General features: G+C 50.4%; 1 protein-coding gene across 1 annotated transcript in view; it reads right to left on the bottom strand.

Moving 5' to 3' along the window:
• The window catches only part of CLCN1 (chloride voltage-gated channel 1), a 609,758-nt gene that overhangs the window by 457,192 nt on the left and 133,700 nt on the right, over positions 1-18,866 (bottom strand). Inside the window, exons 4-6 of the mRNA XM_069242656.1 lie at positions 18,509-18,637; positions 4,951-5,084; positions 3,678-3,755 (exon numbers count right to left, since the gene is read on the bottom strand). Of these exons, the coding sequence (XP_069098757.1) occupies positions 3,678-3,755; positions 4,951-5,084; positions 18,509-18,637 (341 nt within the window). The remainder of the gene's footprint in view (positions 1-3,677; positions 3,756-4,950; positions 5,085-18,508; positions 18,638-18,866) is intronic.

Consider the following 18,866-nt stretch of genomic DNA (forward strand, 5'->3'; position numbering starts at 1 on the left):
CTTGGGGTACCCCCCCCGACGCACTCTTTGCTAGCTAGCCTCAGCGGATCTATCCACCCTCCTAAATTATCCACCAGAAGTGAGGCTGTCCAGTGCGTCCAGTGCGGAGCCGCAGTCTGCAAGTCCCTCCTTTATCTCCATGGCTCCAGCTTTTCAAACCTAGAACTGTGCAAAGGCTGAGAGTGAACATCAGGCTGAGGAGGGGAGGAGAGATTGCACAGAAAAAGGGTAAGTCTGTGTGTTCAAGGTCACCACAACACAAGGGTGGGTCTGTATGTTCAAGGTCACCACTACAGAGGGGTGGTCTGTATATTCAAGGTCAACCCTACACAGGGGTGCGTCTGTATGTTCAAGGTCACCAACAGGGGTGGTCTGTATATTCAATGTTACCACCACAGAGGGGTGGTTTGTATATTTAAGGTTACCACTACAGAGGGATGGTCTGTATATTCAATGGTACCACTACAGAGGGGTGGTCTGTATATTCAAGGTCACCTCTACACAGGGGTGGGTCTGTATATTCAAGGTACCACTACAGAGGGTTGGTCTATATATTCAAGGTCACCACTACGGATGTTTCTCTGGTGCACACAAGGTGAGTTTATAGAGGATTCGCTTCTACAGACCAGGTCAACGCTACAGTGAGGTGCTTTGTATATAGATAGTCAATCTCGGCCTACAGTGAGTTGGATAGTACACAGAGGGTCAGCTTCGGCCTACAGTGAGGTGGTTTGTACACATATGGTCAGTCTAGGCCTACAGCGATGTGGTTTGGATGCAGAGGGGCAGCCTCAGCCTACTGTGAGGTCATAGTGTGCAGGGTGGAACTCCATTGGGAGGCACTGTCTGCAAATGTGCTGCCAGCTAACTGGGGGTCACTAAGAATGTTGCTTTCTCTACAGGGGAAAGACATGGTCACATGCGAGCAGTGTCCACAGACGGACCGTCTATGGCAAGAAGCCAGCACCAAGAGTGGCCTGAGCCACACACAGGTGCAGTTTCTGAACCCAGGTGAGGGACCCTATGATGTGGACCCAAGAGGCATGCTCTGTAAATCATGTGACCTGTGAGGCGAGAAACTTACAGAATATGCTGCAAACAAGAACACTTGCTAAATAGTGTTACTCATGTACAGGGAGGGTCTAACAGCCTCTGGTGAACATTATTCACAGGCAGAGATAGGTAGGGACATTGGTAAACTCAAAGTAAGTCACTTTTTCAAGGAAGAGTCTCTACTGAGAAACACTGTCTACAGATAAGGTGTTCTCTGCAGTAACATGCTCCTCGGAGAAGTGTGCTGGAGAAGGGCATACACGGCGCAGCCAAAGCCCCTATTGGAACTACTCAAGCTCTGCAGCCGAGCTGTCTCTACCAGGAGACAATCTTTAATGTGACGCAAGGCAGTCAGTACAGTGAAGGCATCAGGCACAGCTTCCAGCTGGCTTCTCCCATCATCCACAGACCCCATATCGTAGTGTCTGTAATGCTCTCCTGTGTCCACCACACGTAGATCTATCTGTGAGGAAGCCAAGGGGTCGCAGCTCCTTCTGGGATGCCAAAGATTCTGGAATTGTTCCTTCCCATTCGTTTCCCTGTAGAGGATGGCAGATCTCCACCAGCTGGGCATGTTGTGATGAGCTCCATGAATGGAGGTGGTGTCTAGTGGTGCAGGTAAGAGGATGATGTGATTACTGGTGAACGTAGCTAACCTGTCTCTGCAAAAAGGTTGTGCATACAGAGGAACCACAAGCGGTCTCTACAGCAAAGGGTTCCCTACTGGACAGCTTTCACCCCCTGCACCGGTGGTCTCTACAGGAAAGGGGTCTCTACAAGACAGTTGTCACCACCTGCACAGGCGGTCTCTACAGCAAAAGGTTCCCTACTGAACAGCTGTCACTCTCTGCACTGGCGGTCTTTACGTGAAAAGGTCCCGTACTGGACAGCTGTCACCCCCTGCAGTGGTTGTCTCTACAGGAAAGGGTTCTCTACTAAACAGCTGTCACTCTCTTCACTGGTGGTCTCTACAGGAAAGGTTTCTCTACTAGACATTTGTCACCATCTGCACAGGTGGTCTCCATAGAAAAGGGTTCCCTACTGGACAGCTGTCACTCTATGCACAGGTGGTCTCTACATGAAAGGGACCCTAATGGACAGCTGTCACCACCAGCACAGGGGGTCTCTACAGCAAGGCAGGCACTTGAAACAGCAGCTTATGTTGTCTTTGCGATGAGGAGCTTCACTATGCACCCCTACATCAGATAGGCACAGGCAGCCAATACAAGGAAGCAGTCATTAGACAAGTCACTATGAGCAGGCACAATGATGCAGCCAGTGGATAGGCAGTCACTGGCACAGCCAGCCCATGCGGCTAAGCTGGCGCTTGTATGTTTCAACAAGCACTGCAAGATGCAAGTCTTGTCAGTGGTGATGGACGTGGCCTTGCATGCAGGCAGCCTGTCCTCTCAAGCGGTATAACTCCACTAAATGTGCTTAGTGGCAGCATAGCTATGTGTATAATCTGGCTAGTGGCAGTCCTAACACATACTAAGATGAAGCAGTTTGTAGTATGTGCATGACAAGCAACATAGCACAGAGGGCAGGCAGCCATGTATGAAGCAGGTTTAATCCCCATGGGCTCATTCTCACATTTCACAGAGGACAGGCAGCCATGTATGAAGTAGGTTTCATCCCCGTGGGTGCACTCTCACATAGCACAGAGGCCAGGCAGCCATGTATGATGCAGGTATCATCCCCATGTGCGCATCCTCACATATCACAGAGGACAGGCAGCCATGTATGAAGTAGGTTCCATCCCCATGGGTGCACTCTCACATAGCACAGAGGCGAGGCAGCCATGTATGAAGCAGGTATCATCCCCATGGGAGCACCCTCACATATCACAGAGGACAGGCAGCCATGTATGAAGCAGGTTTAATCCCCATGGGTGCACTCTCACATAGCACAGAGGCCAGGCAGCCATGTATGAAGGATGTTTCATCCCCATGGGTGCACTCTCACATAGCATGGAGGCCTGGCAGCCATGTATGAAGCAGGTTTCATCCCCATGGGTGCACCCTCACATATCACAGAGGACAGGCAGCCATGTATGAAACAGGTTTCCTCCCCATGGGTGCACTCTCACATAGCACAGAGGACAGGCAGCCATGTATGAAGGAGGTTTCATACCCATGGGCGCACCCTCACATATCACAGAGGACAGGCAGCCATGTATGAAGCAGGTTTCATCCCATGGGTGCACTCTCACATAGCATGGAGGCCAGGCAGCCATGTATGAAGCAGGTTTCCTCCCCATGGCTGCACTCTCACATAGCACAGAGGACAGGCAGCCATGTATGAAGCAGGTTTCATCCCCATGGGTGCACTCTCACATAGCACAGAGGCCGGGCAGCCATGTATGAAGCAGGTTTTATCCACATGGGTGCACTCTCACATAGCACAGAGGCCAGACAGCCATGTATGAAGCAGGTTTCCTCCCCATGGGTGCACTCTCACATAGCACAGAGGCCAGGCAGCCATGTATTAAAAAGCAGGTTTCATCCCATGGTTTAAGTCCTACAAGGCAGGACCTCTTAGATTCCAGCCTGGGATGCTGGGTGCATGTCATGCAACTCCTGCACCCCTTAACATGTATCAGGAGATCTGAGCCCCACACTTACCTGGTACACACCGCAGAAGACCGACATGAACTTGCTGAGTACAGCAGCGCAGATGCTTGCAATATGCACAAAAGGCCCCTGGGGAGGAAGAAACAGAGAGAGAGGTCGCTGGGATGAAAACAGACAAGGGACTTACTGTGTCTTTGGTGTAGAGCACCACTCTCTTTATTATTCAACTCCACGAGGCTGAAGGTCTCCCCAGGCACTGATGTCTCAATGTGGGAAGACCTAACCAGGCTGTGGACTAGCACTGGAGCCATAAGAGACCAACCCAGGCAGCCCAGGCACCCAGGCTGCTGCCCCACACCCACCCACCGTGGTGGCCTCCCTCATGAGTCATTTGCCTCTGGTGGAGATGCTCACTGAGAGATGTGTAAGAGGAAATGTGTTAAGAGACCAAAACTGTCTCCAGATTCAAAACCACACCCACCATACTAGCAGAAGACCCTTCAGCTTCCTCGTCACTCCTTCCCAGGAGGTTCTAACATTACCAGCCCATTATCTTTCTCTGGAATGTTCCAAAATTATAACTTCAGTCTCTTCCTTCAGGATGCTCCAGAAGGAAGAGTCCATCATCTTTCCTTGGAATGTTCTGAAGGAAGACTGCAATTTCCTTCTCTGGAATGCTACAGAATGAAGAACCCATTGCCTTCCTACAGAATGTTGAAGAACAAAGAGTCAATTGTCTTCCTCTAGAATGTTCCAGAAGGGATAGTCCACTGCTCCCTTGGAATGTTCTGAAGGAAGAGTCTACAGACTTCCCTTTGAATATTCCAGAATGAAGAACCCATTGTCTTCCCTTGGAATGTTCTGAGGGAAGAGTCCATTGTCTTCCCTTGGAATGTTCTGAGGGAAGAGTCCATTGTCCTCCCAGGGAGTGTTTTGAAGGAAGAGCCCCTTGTCTTTCCTTGGAATATTCCAGAAGGAAGAGACCATTGTCTTCCTCTGAAAGACCCCCAAAACAAATCAAAGTTGAAAGAAGCATTACTTTCTCAGTGGGGTTGGTGTAGAGGCGCCCTTCATTCCCCAGGTGCCAGCTCAAGAAGGACAAGACCATCAGTGTTTATCACAGCGTTTAAAGGATGAGGGGTATCACCACCTCCCAGATGGATTGCACAAATTAGATGCTCCCAGCCTCCCCTTCTGAGGTGTTCGAATGAGGTTCCACAACCTTCCTCTTGATCAGTCATTGCCAACCCATCCCCCCACCAAGGCTCAGTCTGAACCTTACCCTAGATCGGTCACCCACCCCCTCCCAGGATGAGAACCTTACCTCCTTGCCCACCGGCATCCCACTGCCCAGACCCGCAGTCAGGCCGATGACCTTGGCCAAGAAGGCCTTGAAAGTGAGGTACTCCTTCAGGACCACGCCACGCAGGATTGTCTTCAGCTCTGGGATCCCTGATCCTGGAGGGAGAGGAAGGAGGGTGAGTGAGACAACAACAGAGTGAGACAACAACAACTGAGTGAGACAACAACAACTGAGTGAGATGATAACAGAGTGAGACAACAACAACTGAGTGAGATACAACAACAGAATAAGACAATAACAAAGTGAGACTACAACAGAGTGAGGCAACAACTGAGTGAGACAATAACAACTGAGTGCGACACAACAGAATGAGACAAGAACAGAGTGAGACAAAAGCTGAGTGAGACAGAACAGGGTAAGACTACAACAGAGTGAGACAACAGCAACTGAGCGTGACACAGGAGAGTGAGACAACAACAGACTGGGACCACAAGAGAGTGAGACAACAACAACAGAGTGAGACACAACAACAACAGAGTGAGACAACAACAGTCAGACAACAACAGAATGAAACAAGAACAGAGTGAGACAAAAGCTGAGTGAGACAGAACAGGGTAAGACTACAACAGAGTGAGACAACAGCAACTGAGCGTGACACAGGAGAGTGAGACAAAAACAGGCTGGGACAACAAGAGAGTGAGGCAACAACAACAGAGTGAGACACAACAACAGCAGAGTGAGACAACAACAATCAGACAACAACAGAATGAGACACAAGAACAGAGTGAGACACAAGAACAGAGTGAGCCAGCAACAACAGAGTGAGGAGACACAACAACAGATTGAGACAACAGAGTGAGACAACAACAGCAGAGTGAGACAACAACAGAGTCAGACAACAGCAGAGGCAGGTACAACAACGGAGTCAGACAACATAGTAAGACAACAATAGAGTGAGACGCAAGAGCAGAGTGAGACCCAATAGAGTGTGACAACAACGGAGTGAGCCAACAAGAGAGTGAGACACAAGAACAGAGTGAGACACAAGAACAGAGTGAGTCAAAAACAGAGTGAGACACAACAACAGAGTGAGACACAACAACAGAGTGAGACAACAAAGACCTATCAGAATGAATCTCATAGTCAGGCATATGTGGCATTAGGAGGAAAAATTAGTCCAGGTAAAATACAAAAGGAGGATAGAGACAGATATAACACAGACGCATGGAGGGAAACAGACCCAAGGACAGGCATGGCCAAGGAAAACCTGGTGGAGAAACACAGCTAGGAGCAAACAGCCAGAGAGAACAATAGTTTAGAGCGACACTGACCAAGGCCTACAGGCACAAAAGACACAAAAAGCAAAACCATGTTAAAGCAATGAAACACATAGGGAAACAAGCACAAGCTGACACAAGGGCAGAAAGAAAGATGCAGAAAGTGAGACAGAAAGCGGGGGGCAGACAAGGAGACACAGATATATTTGTATATTTACACTAGTTTGTCCAGTGGGGAGTGCTTCTGCCAGGCCTGTAAAGCGGCACAAGTGAACCCCAAAACACTGTTATTGTTCATTCATCTTCTGTGGATTGTAGAAGGTGAGACTTGTGTTTTACCTTTGCTGTTACAGGCTTTTCAAGTTGCACTAGACTCCCCGGGACACCCCCCTCACTGCAGGATTTGCTGCTGTCACTTTGCTGGAAGGTTCTTTCTGGAGGGAATAACTGTGCCCACTAAAGGGACTTCACAGTTTAACTTAATCAGAGGGAAATTGGTAGCATCTGAAAATGCACGAAGTCGCTTATGTGCAGCATTTGTATTTTATTTTACATATATATGGTATTCACTTAAAAGCCAAAGGTTACAGGGACGTTATAGTTAGGTTCTGAATTAACTCGCACAAAACCAGAGAAATTCCCCTGTAATAGTTAGAGTTCTTTAAAGTAAGTATAACCCGCACCCTAAGGTAACTGTAACTTGCAACTTAGCCGTGCACTGCTAATGACCCCACATGTTACAGCACATAGGCAGCTGCTTAAGATGCAGCTCTCTGTCTGCAAAATAAATTGTTTGCTCTGTTTCCCTGCTCGCATGTCTTCAGGCAGGGAAACAGAGGAAACCTCTACTTCCAGCAGGTGAGAGCTGCTTGACGGCTCTCACTTGCTGCGAGCAGAGTGTTTGCTCTGGCTTGGATGGAGCTGCCAAAGCTCCTGCCAAGTCAGCACAAACAGCTGTGTCCCGAGGGTGAGCACCCCAGGACATAGCAGGAGCTGTCCTTGGGGGGTGGCAGTCCCCAAGGCCATCTGTGGCTCCACGAGGGGGGCCGCGCAGCCCCCCTCCAACGTTAAAATAGCCCTAGTTTTAAAATAGCCCCAAGGAGGTGCTGGTCCCTGGAGCCTGCAACGGACCCCCTTCCTTATTTTATATCAGCTCCGGGGAGGTGACGGTCCCCAGGGCTGCCGGGGGTTGCGCAGCCCCACTTCTTATAATTAAATTGCCCCAGTGAGATGGTGGTCCCTGGGACTGCGGGGGTCCACAGGATCCCTCCTAGTACAATAAACACATTTTGCCCCAGGGAGGTGTTGGTATCCGTGGTGCGGGGGCTGTGTGCCCCTGCATATTATGAAAAAAACAGCCCTGGGGAGGTGGGGAGCCCCAGGGCATGAATAAGCCTAGGAGGGGGATCCTTGTGCCCCCTCCTTATTTTAAACAATCCCTGGGACCTGGCCCACCTGGGAGCTCTAATGGGAGAGCGCGTTTATTTAAAAAAAAAAAATCTTACCAGAAACTTACAGCGATGTTGCAAAATTGCAGTAAAAATATCAAATAAAGTGTTTTTTTGCTCTGGTTTGGTCCCTCTGCTACCCAAGCACTAGAACTAAGAGGTCAGGTTTGTCCCTACTCTGGCCCCTTTTCTTTTTATATCACTTGTTTTTTTGGAACTTGGCTGCCGAGCCACAAGATGGCTGCAAACACTGCCTGGTTTGAGGTGTTGGCAGCCAGTCAGAGCTCTGCAGCTCGGTGCACAAATTCTTCTTATTCATAAAGTCGTCTAGGAGGATCCGTGGCCCTAGATATAAACATTTATTTTGCCTTTAATATCGCAAAAACTACTGAACGGATTTACACCAAATAACCAAAAGCACAACCTGCAGAACAAGATCTAGCTTTCTGCCAAGTCTGGTGCAGTTTCATCCCGCAGTTTGGGTGGTTTGGGCTTTTCCTCTGGGAATTAACATGGGAAATGCACGTTTTTTGACCCCCCTGCCCCCCCCCCCCCTTTTCTCAGCCTCCGAGGGATGGATCACCCCAAAACTTCTCATTCGCATCAAAATTCACTAGAACACTTTTTGGGGGAAATTTTGTGAAGATTCTTCAAATGGTGACAAAGATATGGGCAAGCCAAAATGGTTTTTCTATGGAAACATGGTCCTAAGTATAAGTACATAGTGGCGACCGCCAGCCGGTAATGGACTGCAGAGGACAGTGCGATATAAACTGCAAAGGGCAGATAAATGTGGACTCGAAAGGGCATTAAGGTATTAACTGCAAAGGATATTAGGATATGGGATTTTAAGGGCAGTGAGTTGTGAACAGCAGGGGCAGTGAGATGTGGGTTGACATGGACAGTGAGGTGTGGGCTGCAAGGGACAGTGACACATGGACTGCAGAGGACAGGGGGATGTGGACTTTAAAGGGCAGTGAGGTATTAACAGTAAAGGACATTAAGATATGGGACTTTAAGGGCAGTGAGTTGTGGACTGCAAGGGAAAATCACATGTGAACAGTAAAGGACAATGAGATTTGGCTGACAAGGGCCATCAGGTGAGGACTGCAAGGGGCAGTGAGATGTTGTAGGAAAGTACCATCTTGCCTGGCATGTTACCCCCATATTTCACTGTATATATGTTGTTTTAGTTGTATGTGTCACTGGGACCCTGTTCACCAGGGCCCCAGTGCTCATAAGTGTGCCTGAATGTGTTACCTGTGTAGTGACTAACTGTCTCACTGAGGCTCTGCTAATCAGAACCTCAGTGGTTATGCTCTCTCATTTCTTTCAAATTGTCACTAACAGGCTAGTGACCATTTTTACCAATTTACATTGGCTTACTGGAACACCCTTATAATTCCCTAGTATATGGTACTGAGGTACCCAGGGTATTGGGGTTCCAGGAGATCCCTATGGGCTGCAGCATTTCTTTTGCCACCCATAGGGAGCTCTGACAATTCTTACACAGGCCAGCCACTGCAGCCTGAGTGAAATAACGTCCACGTTATTTCACAGCTATTTACCACTGCACTAAAGTAACTTATAAGTCACCTATATGTCTAACCTTCACCTGGTGAAAGTTGGGTGCAAAGTTACTTAGTGTTTGGGCATCCTGGCACTAGCCAAGGTGCCCCCACATCGTTCAGGGCAAATTCCCCAGACTATGTGAGTACGGGGACACCATTACACGCGTGCACTATACATAGGTCACTACCTATGTATAGCGTCACAATGGTAACTCCGAACATGCCCATGTAACATGTCTAAGGTCATGGAATTGTCACCCCAATACCATTCTGGTATTGGGGGGAGAAGTACATGATCCCCTGGGTCTCTAGCACAGTACCCGGGTACTGCCAAACTGCCTTTCCAGGGTCTCCACTGCAGCTGCTGCCAACCCCTCAGACAGGTTTCTGCCCTCCTGGGGTCCAGGCAGCCCTGGCCCAGGAAGGCAGAACAAAGGATTTCCTCTGAGATAGGGTGTTACACCCTCTCACTTTGGAAATAGGTGTGAAGGACTGGGGAGGAGTAGCCTCCCCCAGCCTCTGGAAATGATTTGATGGGCACACATGGTGCCCATCTCTGCATAAGCCAGTCTACACCGGTTCAGTGATCCCCCAGCCCTGCTCTAGCGCGAAACTGGACAAAGGAAAGGGGAGTGACCACTCCCCTGACCTGCACCTCCCAGGGGAGGTGCCGAGAGCTCCTCCAGTGTGTCCCAGACCTCTGCCATCTTGGAAACAGAGGTGTTGGGGGCACAATGGACAGCTCTGAGTGGCCAGTGCCAGCAGGTGACGTCAGAGGCTCCTTCTAATAGGCTCTTACCTCTCTTGGTAGCCAATCCTCCTAACTTGGAAGCCAAACCTCCTTTTCTGGCTATTTAGGGTCTCTGCTTTGGGGAATTCTTCAGATAACGAATGCAAGAGCTCACCAGAGTTCCTCTGCATCTCCCTCTTCACCTTTTGCCAAAGGATCGACCGCTGACTGCTCAGGACGCCTGCAAAACGCAACAAAGTAGCAAGATGACTACTAGCAACCTTCTATCGCCTCATCCTGCCGGCTTTCTTGACTTTTTCCTGGTGGTGCATGCTCTGGGGGTAGCCTGCCTTCACCCTGCACCAGAAGCTCTGAAGAAATCTCCTGTGGGTCGACGGAATCTTCCCCTTGCTAACGCAGGCACCAAAAGACTGCAACACTGGTCCTCTGGGTCCCCTCTCATCCTGACGAGCGTGGTACCTGGAACACAGCAACTCTGTCCAAGTGACTCCCACAGTCCAGTGACTCTTCAGTCCAAGTTTGGTGGAGGTAAGTCCTTGCCTCCCCACGCTAGACTGCAAAGTTGTGTACCGCGTGATTTGCAGCTGCTCCGGCTCCTGTGCACTCTTCCAGGATTTCCTTCATGCACAGCCAAGCCTTGGTCCCCGGCACTCCTTCCTGCAGTGCACAATCTTCTGAGTTGTCCTCCGGCATCGTGGGACTCCCTTTTGTGACTTTGCATGGACTCTGGTTCACTTTTCTTCTAAGTGCCTGTTAGGGTACTTTTGCGGGTGCTGCCTGCTTCTGTGAGGGCTCCCTGAGTTGCTGGGCGCCCCCTCTGTCTCTTCCTCCAAGTGGCGACATCCTGGCCCCTCCTGGGCCACAGCAGCACCCAAAATCCTCTACCGTGACCCTTGCAGCTAGCAAGGCTTGTTTGTGGTCTTTCTGCATGGGAACACCTCTGCAAGCTTCATCGTGACGTGGGACATCAGTCTTCCAAAGGAGAAGTCCTCTTCTTTCTTGCAGAACTCCAAGCTTCTTCCAACTGGTGGCAGCTTCCTTGCATCTTCAGCTGGCATTTCCTGGGCTCCTGCCCACTCTCGACACTGTCACCACTATTGGACTTTGTCCCCTTGTCTTACAGGTACTCAGGTCTGGAAATCCACTGTTGTTGCATTGCTGGTGTTTGTTCTTCCTGCAGAATCCCCCTATCACGACTTCTGTGCTCTCTGGGGGTAGTAGGTGTACTTTACTCCTACTTATCAGGGTCTTGGGTGGGGTATTTTTCTAACCCTCACTGTTTTCTTACAGTCCCAGCGACCCTCTACAAGCTCACATAGGTCTGGGGTCCATTCGTGGTTCGCATTCCACTTTTGGAGTATATGGTTTGTGTTGCCGCTATACCTATGTGCTCCTATTGCAATCTATTGTAATTCTACACTGTTTGCATTACTTTTCTTGCTATTACTTACCTAGTTTTGTTTTTTGTACATATAACTTGTGTATATATCTTATCCTCTTACTGAGGGTACTCACTGAGATACTTTTGGCATATTGTCATAAAAATGAAGTACCTTTATTTTTAGTAACTCTGTTTATTGTGTTTCTTATGATATAGTGCTACATGATGTATGTGGTATAGTACGAGCTTTACATGTCTCCTAGTTCAGCCTAAGCGGCTTTGCCATAGCTACCTTCTATCAGCCTAAGCTGCTAGAAACACCTCTTCTACACTAATAAGGGATAACTGGACCTGGCACAAGGTGTAAGTACCTCTGGTAGCCACTACAAGCCAGGCCAGCTTCCTACGGATGTGGACTGCAGAGATCAGTGACATGAACTGCAAAGGACAGTGAGAGATGGCCTGCAGAGGACAGTGAGATGTGGACTGCAGAGGACAGCGACATGAACTGCAGAGATCAGTGACATGAACTGCAAAGGACAGAGAAACATGGACTACAGAGGACAGTGAGGTGCACAGTCAGGTGAGGACTGGAAGGGACAGTGAGACGTGGACTACAAAGGACATTGAGGTGTGGACTGACATGCACAGTGAGGTGAGGACTGAAAGGGACATTGAGACGTGGACTACAGAGGACAGTGAGGTGTGGACTGAAAGGGACAGTGAGACGTGGGTTGCTGAGGACAGTAAGGTGTGGGGTGACATGCACAGTAAGGCAAGAACTGAAAGGGACAGTAAGACATGACTACAGAGGACAGGGAGGTTTGGACTGACATGCACAGCGAGATGAGGACTGAAAGGGACAGTGAGACGTGGACTGCAGAGTGTAGGAAGCTGGCCTGGCTTATAGCGGGTACCTGATGGTACTTACACCTTGTGCCAGGTCCAGTTATCCCTTATTAGTAGATTAGTAGTGTTCTAGCAGCTTAGGCTGATAGAAGGTAGCTATGGCAAAGCAGCTTAGGATGAACTAGGAGACATGCAAAGCTCCTACTATACCACTTATATCATATGGCACTAGATCATAAGAATCATAATACTCAGAGGGCCAGATGTATGAAAGCTTTTTGCATTCGCAAACGGTGCGAATGCCCGTTTGCGAATGCACAAAGCCATTTCAGAATGTATGAAAGACATTCTGAAAGCAATTTTAAGGAATCGCTAAAATAGCGACTCCTTAAAATTGTGACCCTGTTTAGAGAGTCGCAAATTGCGACTCTCTAAATAAGAAATCGCAAATAAGGAATCCTTGTTTGCGATTTCTTAGCACATGTATGAAGCAATTCCTAAATGCGAATTGGGCATTTAGGAATCGTTATTTACCACCGGATTGAACCTGGTGGTAACCATGTGCAAATTTTTAAAATGCATTTAAAATGCATTTTTAAAATGTACATGTAAAGCACACAGGCCCTTTGGGCATGTGTGCACCTTACATGTCCTAAAAAAATATTTTGGGGTGCAGCAGAGGGGGCCTTAGGCCCCCAGCACCCTGGGGTTTTGCATCTCCAAAATTGCGATTTCTAGTTAAGAAATCGCAAATTTGGAAATGCAAAAAATTTGCAGATATGGGCCTCCAGTAGTACTACTATTTCCCCAGAAACACACTAAACTCGTGATAGAGGATTTTGTAAAGACCACAACTGACTGCAAAGCACTGAAGACGGATTCCTGGACCTGAGGACCTACAAGGGAAGAGGACCAAGTCCAAGAGTCATTAAAGTGTCCAGGGGGGGGCAGGAGCCCACTAAACCCCGGATGAAGGTGCAAAATGGCTGCCTCCGGATGGAAGAAGCTGAAGATTCTGCAACAACGAAAGGTGCCAGGAACTTCTCCTTCGTGCAGAAGATGTCCCACGGAATGCTGGTGGATGCAGAGTTGTTTGAAGTAAAAGGGTGCTGCCCGGGCCCAGGAAGGACCAGGATGTCGCCACTTGGGAGAGGAGAGAGAGGGGGGCCCTCAGCAACATTGAGAGCCCACGCAAAAGAAGGTAGCATCCACAGAAGTCCGAGAACAAGGGTTCAAGAAATTGAGCACGGCGATCGTCTCAACACTACAAAAGAGGGTCCCACGAAGCCGGAGGTCAACTCAGAGGGTTGAGCAATGCAGGACGGAGTGCTGGGGACCTGGGCTAGGCTGTGCATGAAGGATTCCTTGGAAATGTGCACAGAAGCCCTACCAGCTGCAGTTCACGCATTGCACAGGATTACTGTGTGGAGAGGGGAGGCAAGGACTTACCTCCTCCAAATTTGGACAGTTGGACCACTGGACAGTCTGCGCTACTTGGGTCCACCACCTGTGTTCCAGAGGCCATGCTTGTCAGGATGAGAGGGGTCCCTGAGTACAGGTGACGCTGAAGTTTGGGGCCTGCTGAAGCAGAGGGAAGATTCCCTCGATCCCCGGGAGATTTCTTCGTGACTTCCAGTGCAGGATGAAGGCAGGCAGCCCCCAAAGCATGCACCACCAGGAAACAGTCGATAAAGCCGGCAGGATAAGGCGCTACAATGTCGCTGGTAGTCTTCTTGCTACTTTGTTGCAGTTTTGCAGGCATCCTGGAGCAGTCAGCGGTCGATCCTTGGCAGAAGCCGAAGAGAGAGGTGCAGAGGAACTCTGGTGAATTCTTGCAAGTCATTATCTGAGGAAAAGCCCACTGGAGAGAACCTAAATAGCCCTCAGAGGAAGATTGGCCACCTAGACAGGTAAGCACCTATCAGGAGGGGTCTCCGACGTCACCTGCTGGCACTGGTCACTCAGAGGCCTCCATTGTGCCCTCACACCTCTGGATCCAAGATGGCAGAGGTCTGGGATACACTGGAGGAGCTCTGGGCACCACCCCTGGGGTGGTGATGGACTGGGGAGTTGTCACTCCCCTTTCCTTTGTCCAGTTTCGCACCAGAGCAACTGGGGGGTCCCTCAACCAGTGTAGACTGGCTTATCCAGAGATGGGCACCATCTGTGCCCTTCAAAGCATTTCCAGAGGCCAGGAGAGGCTACTCCTCCCCAGCCCTTAAAACCTATTTCCAAAGGGAGGGGGTGTAACACCCTCTCTCAGAGGAAATTCTTTGTCTGCCTTCCTGGGACTGGGCTGCCCAGACCCCAGGAGGGCAGAACCCTGTCTGTGGGTTGGCAGCAGCGGTAGCTGCAGTGAAAACCTCAGAGAGCTAGTTTGGCAGTGGCCGGGGTCCATAGTGGAGCCCCGGGGATGCATGGGATTGGCACCCCAATACCAGATTTGGCATGGGGGACAATTCCATGATCTTACACGGCCATATTTGGAGTTACCATTGTGAAGCTACATATAGGTGTTGATCTATATGTAGTGCACGCGTGTAATGGTGTCCCTGCACTCACAAAGTCCGGGGAAATGGCCCTGAACTACGTGGGGGCACCATTGCTAGTGCAAGGGTGCCCTCACACTTAGTAACTTTGCACCTAACCTTCAGCAAGTGAAGGCTAGACATATAGGTGACTTATAAGTTACTTAAGTGCAGTGTAAAATGGCTGTGAAATAACGTGGACGTTATTTCACTCAGGCTGCAGTGGCAGTCCTGTGTAAGATTTGTCTGAGCTCCCTATGGGTGGCAAAAGAAATGCTGCAGCCCATAGGGATCTCCTGGAACCCCAATACCCTGGGTACCTAGGTACCATATACTAGGGAATTATAAGGGTGTTCTAGTGTGCCAATTGGAATTGGTAAAAATGGTCACTAGCCTATAGTGAAAATCTTAAAGGCAGAGAGAGCATAAGCACTGAGGTTCTGGTTAGCAGAGCCTCAGTGACACAGTTAGTCTCCTCACAGGTACGCACATTCAGGCCACAAACTATGAGCACTGGGGTCCTGGCTAGCAGGATCCCAGTGAGACAGACAAAAACAAACTTATATACATGTGAAAAATGGGGTAACATGCCAGGCAAGATGGTACTTTCCTACACAGAGGACAGTGAGACGTGGACTGCAGAGGACAGTGAGGTGTGGACTGACATGCACAGTCAGACGATCACTGAAAGGGACAGTGAGACATGGACTGCAGAGGACAGTGGGGTGTGGACTGACATGCACAGTCAGACGAGGAATGAAAGGGACAGTGAGACGTGAACTGCAGAGGACAGTGAGGTGTGGACTGACATGCACAGTCAGGTGAGGACTGAAAGGGACAGTGAGCCATGAACTGCAGAGGACAGTGAGGTGTGGACTGACATGCACAGCGAGGCGAGGACTGAAAGGAATAGTGAGACGTGGGCTGCAGAGGACAGAGAGGTGTGGACTGACATGCACAGCGAGGCGAGGACTGAAAGGGACAGTGAGACGTGGACTACAGAGGAGAGTGAGGTGTGGGCTGATGCACAGCGAGGCGAGGACTGAAAGGGACAGTGAGACGTGGACTGCAGAGGACAGTGAGGTGTGGACTGACATGCACAGTGAGGCAAGGACTGAAAGGGACAGTGAGACGTGGACTATAGAGAAGAGTGAGGTGTGAACTGACATGCACAACGAGGTGAGGACTGAAGGGGACAGTGAGACGTGGACTGCAGAGGACAGTGAGGTGTGGACTCACATGCACAGCGAGGGGAGGGCTGAAGGGGACAGTGAGACGTGGACTGCAGAGGACAGTGAGGTGTGGACTGACATGCACAGCAAGGTGAGGATTGAAAGGGACAGTGAGACGTAGACTACAGAAGACAGTGAGGTGTGGACTGACATGAACAGCGAGGCGAGGACTGAAAGGGACAAAGAGACGTGGACTACAGAGGACAGTGAGGTGTGGACTGACATGCACAGTGAGGTGGGCTAACATGCACAGTCAGGCGAGGACTGAAAGGGACAGTGAGATGTGGACTACAGAGGACAGTGAGGTGTGGACTGACATGCACAGGGAGCTGAGGATTGAAAGGGACAGTGAGACGTGGACTGCAGAGGACAGTGAGGTGTGGGTGGACATGCACAGCGAGGCGAGGACTGAAAGGGACAGTGAGACGTGGACTGCAGAGGACAGTGAGTTGTGAACTCACATGCACAGTCAGGCGAGGACTGAAAGGGACAGTGAGACATGGACTGCAGAGGACAGTGAGGTGTGGACTGAGATGAACAGCGAGGCGAGGACTGAAAGGGACAGTGAGATGTGGACTGCAGAGGACAGTGAGGTGTGGACTGTCATGCACAGCGAGGTGAGGACTGAAAGGGACAGTGAGACGTGAACTGCAGAGGACAGTGAGGTGTGGGTTGACATGTACAGCGAGGTGAGGATTGAAAGGGACAGTGAGGCGAGGACTGAAAGGGACAGTGAGATTTGGACTGCAGAGGACAGTGAGGTGTGGAATGACATGCATAGTGAGGCGAGGACTGAAAGGGACATTGAGGCTAGGACTGAAAGGGACAGTAAAACGTGTACTGCAGAGGACAGTGAGGTGTGGACTGTCATGCACAGCGAGGTGAGGACTGAAAGGGACAGTGAGACGTGAACTGCAGAGGACAGTGAGGTGTGGACTGACATGCACAGTGAGGTGAGAACTGAAAGGGCCAGTGAGACGTGGACTGCAGAGGACAGTGAGGTGTGGGTTGACATGCACAGCGAGGCGAGGACTGAAAGGGACAGTGAGACGAGGACTGCAGAGGACAGTGAGGTGAGAACTGACATGCACAGCGAGGTGAGGACTGAAAGGGACAGTGAGACGTGAACTGCAGAGGACAGTGAGGTGTGGACTGACATGCACAGTGAGGTGAGAACTGAAAGGGCCAGTGAGACGTGGACTGCAGAGGACAGTGAGGTGTGGGTGGACATGCACAGCGAGGCGAGGACTGAAAGGGACAGTGAGACGTGGACTGCAGAGGACAGTGAGTTGTGAACTCACATGCACAGTCAGGCGAGGACTGAAAGGGACAGTGAGACATGGACTGCAGAGGACAGTGAGGTGTGGACTGAGATGAACAGCGAGGCGAGGACTGAAAGGGACAGTGAGATGTGGACTGCAGAGGACAGTGAGGTGTGGACTGTCATGCACAGCGAGGTGAGGACTGAAAGGGACAGTGAGACGTGAACTGCAGAGGACAGTGAGGTGTGGGTTGACATGTACAGCGAGGTGAGGATTGAAAGGGACAGTGAGGAGAGGACTGAAAGGGACAGTGAGATTTGGACTGCAGAGGACAGGGAGGTGTGGACTGACATGCATAGTGAGGCGAGGACTGAAAGGGACATTGAGGCTAGGACTGAAAGGGACAGTAAAACGTGTACTGCAGAGGACAGTGAGGTGTGGACTGTCATGCACAGCGAGGTGAGGACTGAAAGGGACAGTGAGACGTGAACTGCAGAGGACAGTGAGGTGTGGACTGACATGCACAGTGAGGTGAGAACTGAAAGGGCCAGTGAGACGTGGACTGCAGAGGACAGTGAGGTGTGGGTTGACATGCACAGCGAGGCGAGGACTGAAAGGGACAGTGAGACGAGGACTGCAGAGGACAGTGAGGTGAGAACTGACATGCACAGCGAGGTGAGGACTGAAAGGGACAGTAAGACGTGGACTGCAGAGGACAGTGAGGTGTGGGTTGACATGCACAGCGAGGCGAGGACTGAAAGGGACAGTGAGACGAGGACTGCAGAGGACAGTGAGGTGTGGACTGACATGCACAGCGAGGCGAGGACTGAAAGGGACAGTGAGACGTGGACTGCAGAGGACAGTGAGGTGTGGGTTGACATACACAGCGAGACGGGGACTGAAAGGGACAGTGAGACGTGGACTGCAGAGGACAGTGAGGTGTGGACGGACATGCACAGCGAGGCGAGGACTTAAAGGGACAGTTAGACGTGGACTGCAGAGGACAGTGAGGTGTGGACTGACATGCAGAGCGAGGCGAGGACTGAATGGGACAGTGAGACGTGGATTGCTGAAGACAGTGAGGTGTGGACTGACATGCACAGCGAGGTGAGGAGTGAAAGGGACAGTGAGACGTGGACTGCAGAGGACAGTGAGGTGTGGACTGACATGCACAGCGAGGCGAGGACTGAAAGGGACAGTGACACATGGACTGCAAAGGATGGAGGCTGGTGATAAGCCACAGACCACCGCCTAGCAGCAGCATTTTGCCACCAACTTACCAATCGCCTGTGGGGACACAAGGTGGCAGAAGAGGGCAGCAAAGAGGATCAGCACCAGAGGGTAGGTGACCCAGGCCAGGTACTGCAGGACCACGTTGTCACCCATCTGCTTGAACATCCACTTGTAGGCTGTGGGGAGAGGCAGAGACGGGGTGAGCACTGCACGTGTAGCACCTAGCGTAAAAGTTATATACCTACCATATTGCATGTATAGCAGAAAAGAGTTATATACCCACTATATTGCGTGTATAGTGCGTGGCGGAAGAGTTATATACACACTATATCGCGTATATAGTGCGTAGCGTAAGAGTTATATACCCACTATATTGCGTGTATAGTGCGTGGCGGAAGAGTTATA

This window comes from Pleurodeles waltl, chromosome 7, assembly GCF_031143425.1.
Source record: "Pleurodeles waltl isolate 20211129_DDA chromosome 7, aPleWal1.hap1.20221129, whole genome shotgun sequence".
Classification (NCBI taxonomy): domain Eukaryota; kingdom Metazoa; phylum Chordata; class Amphibia; order Caudata; family Salamandridae; genus Pleurodeles; species Pleurodeles waltl.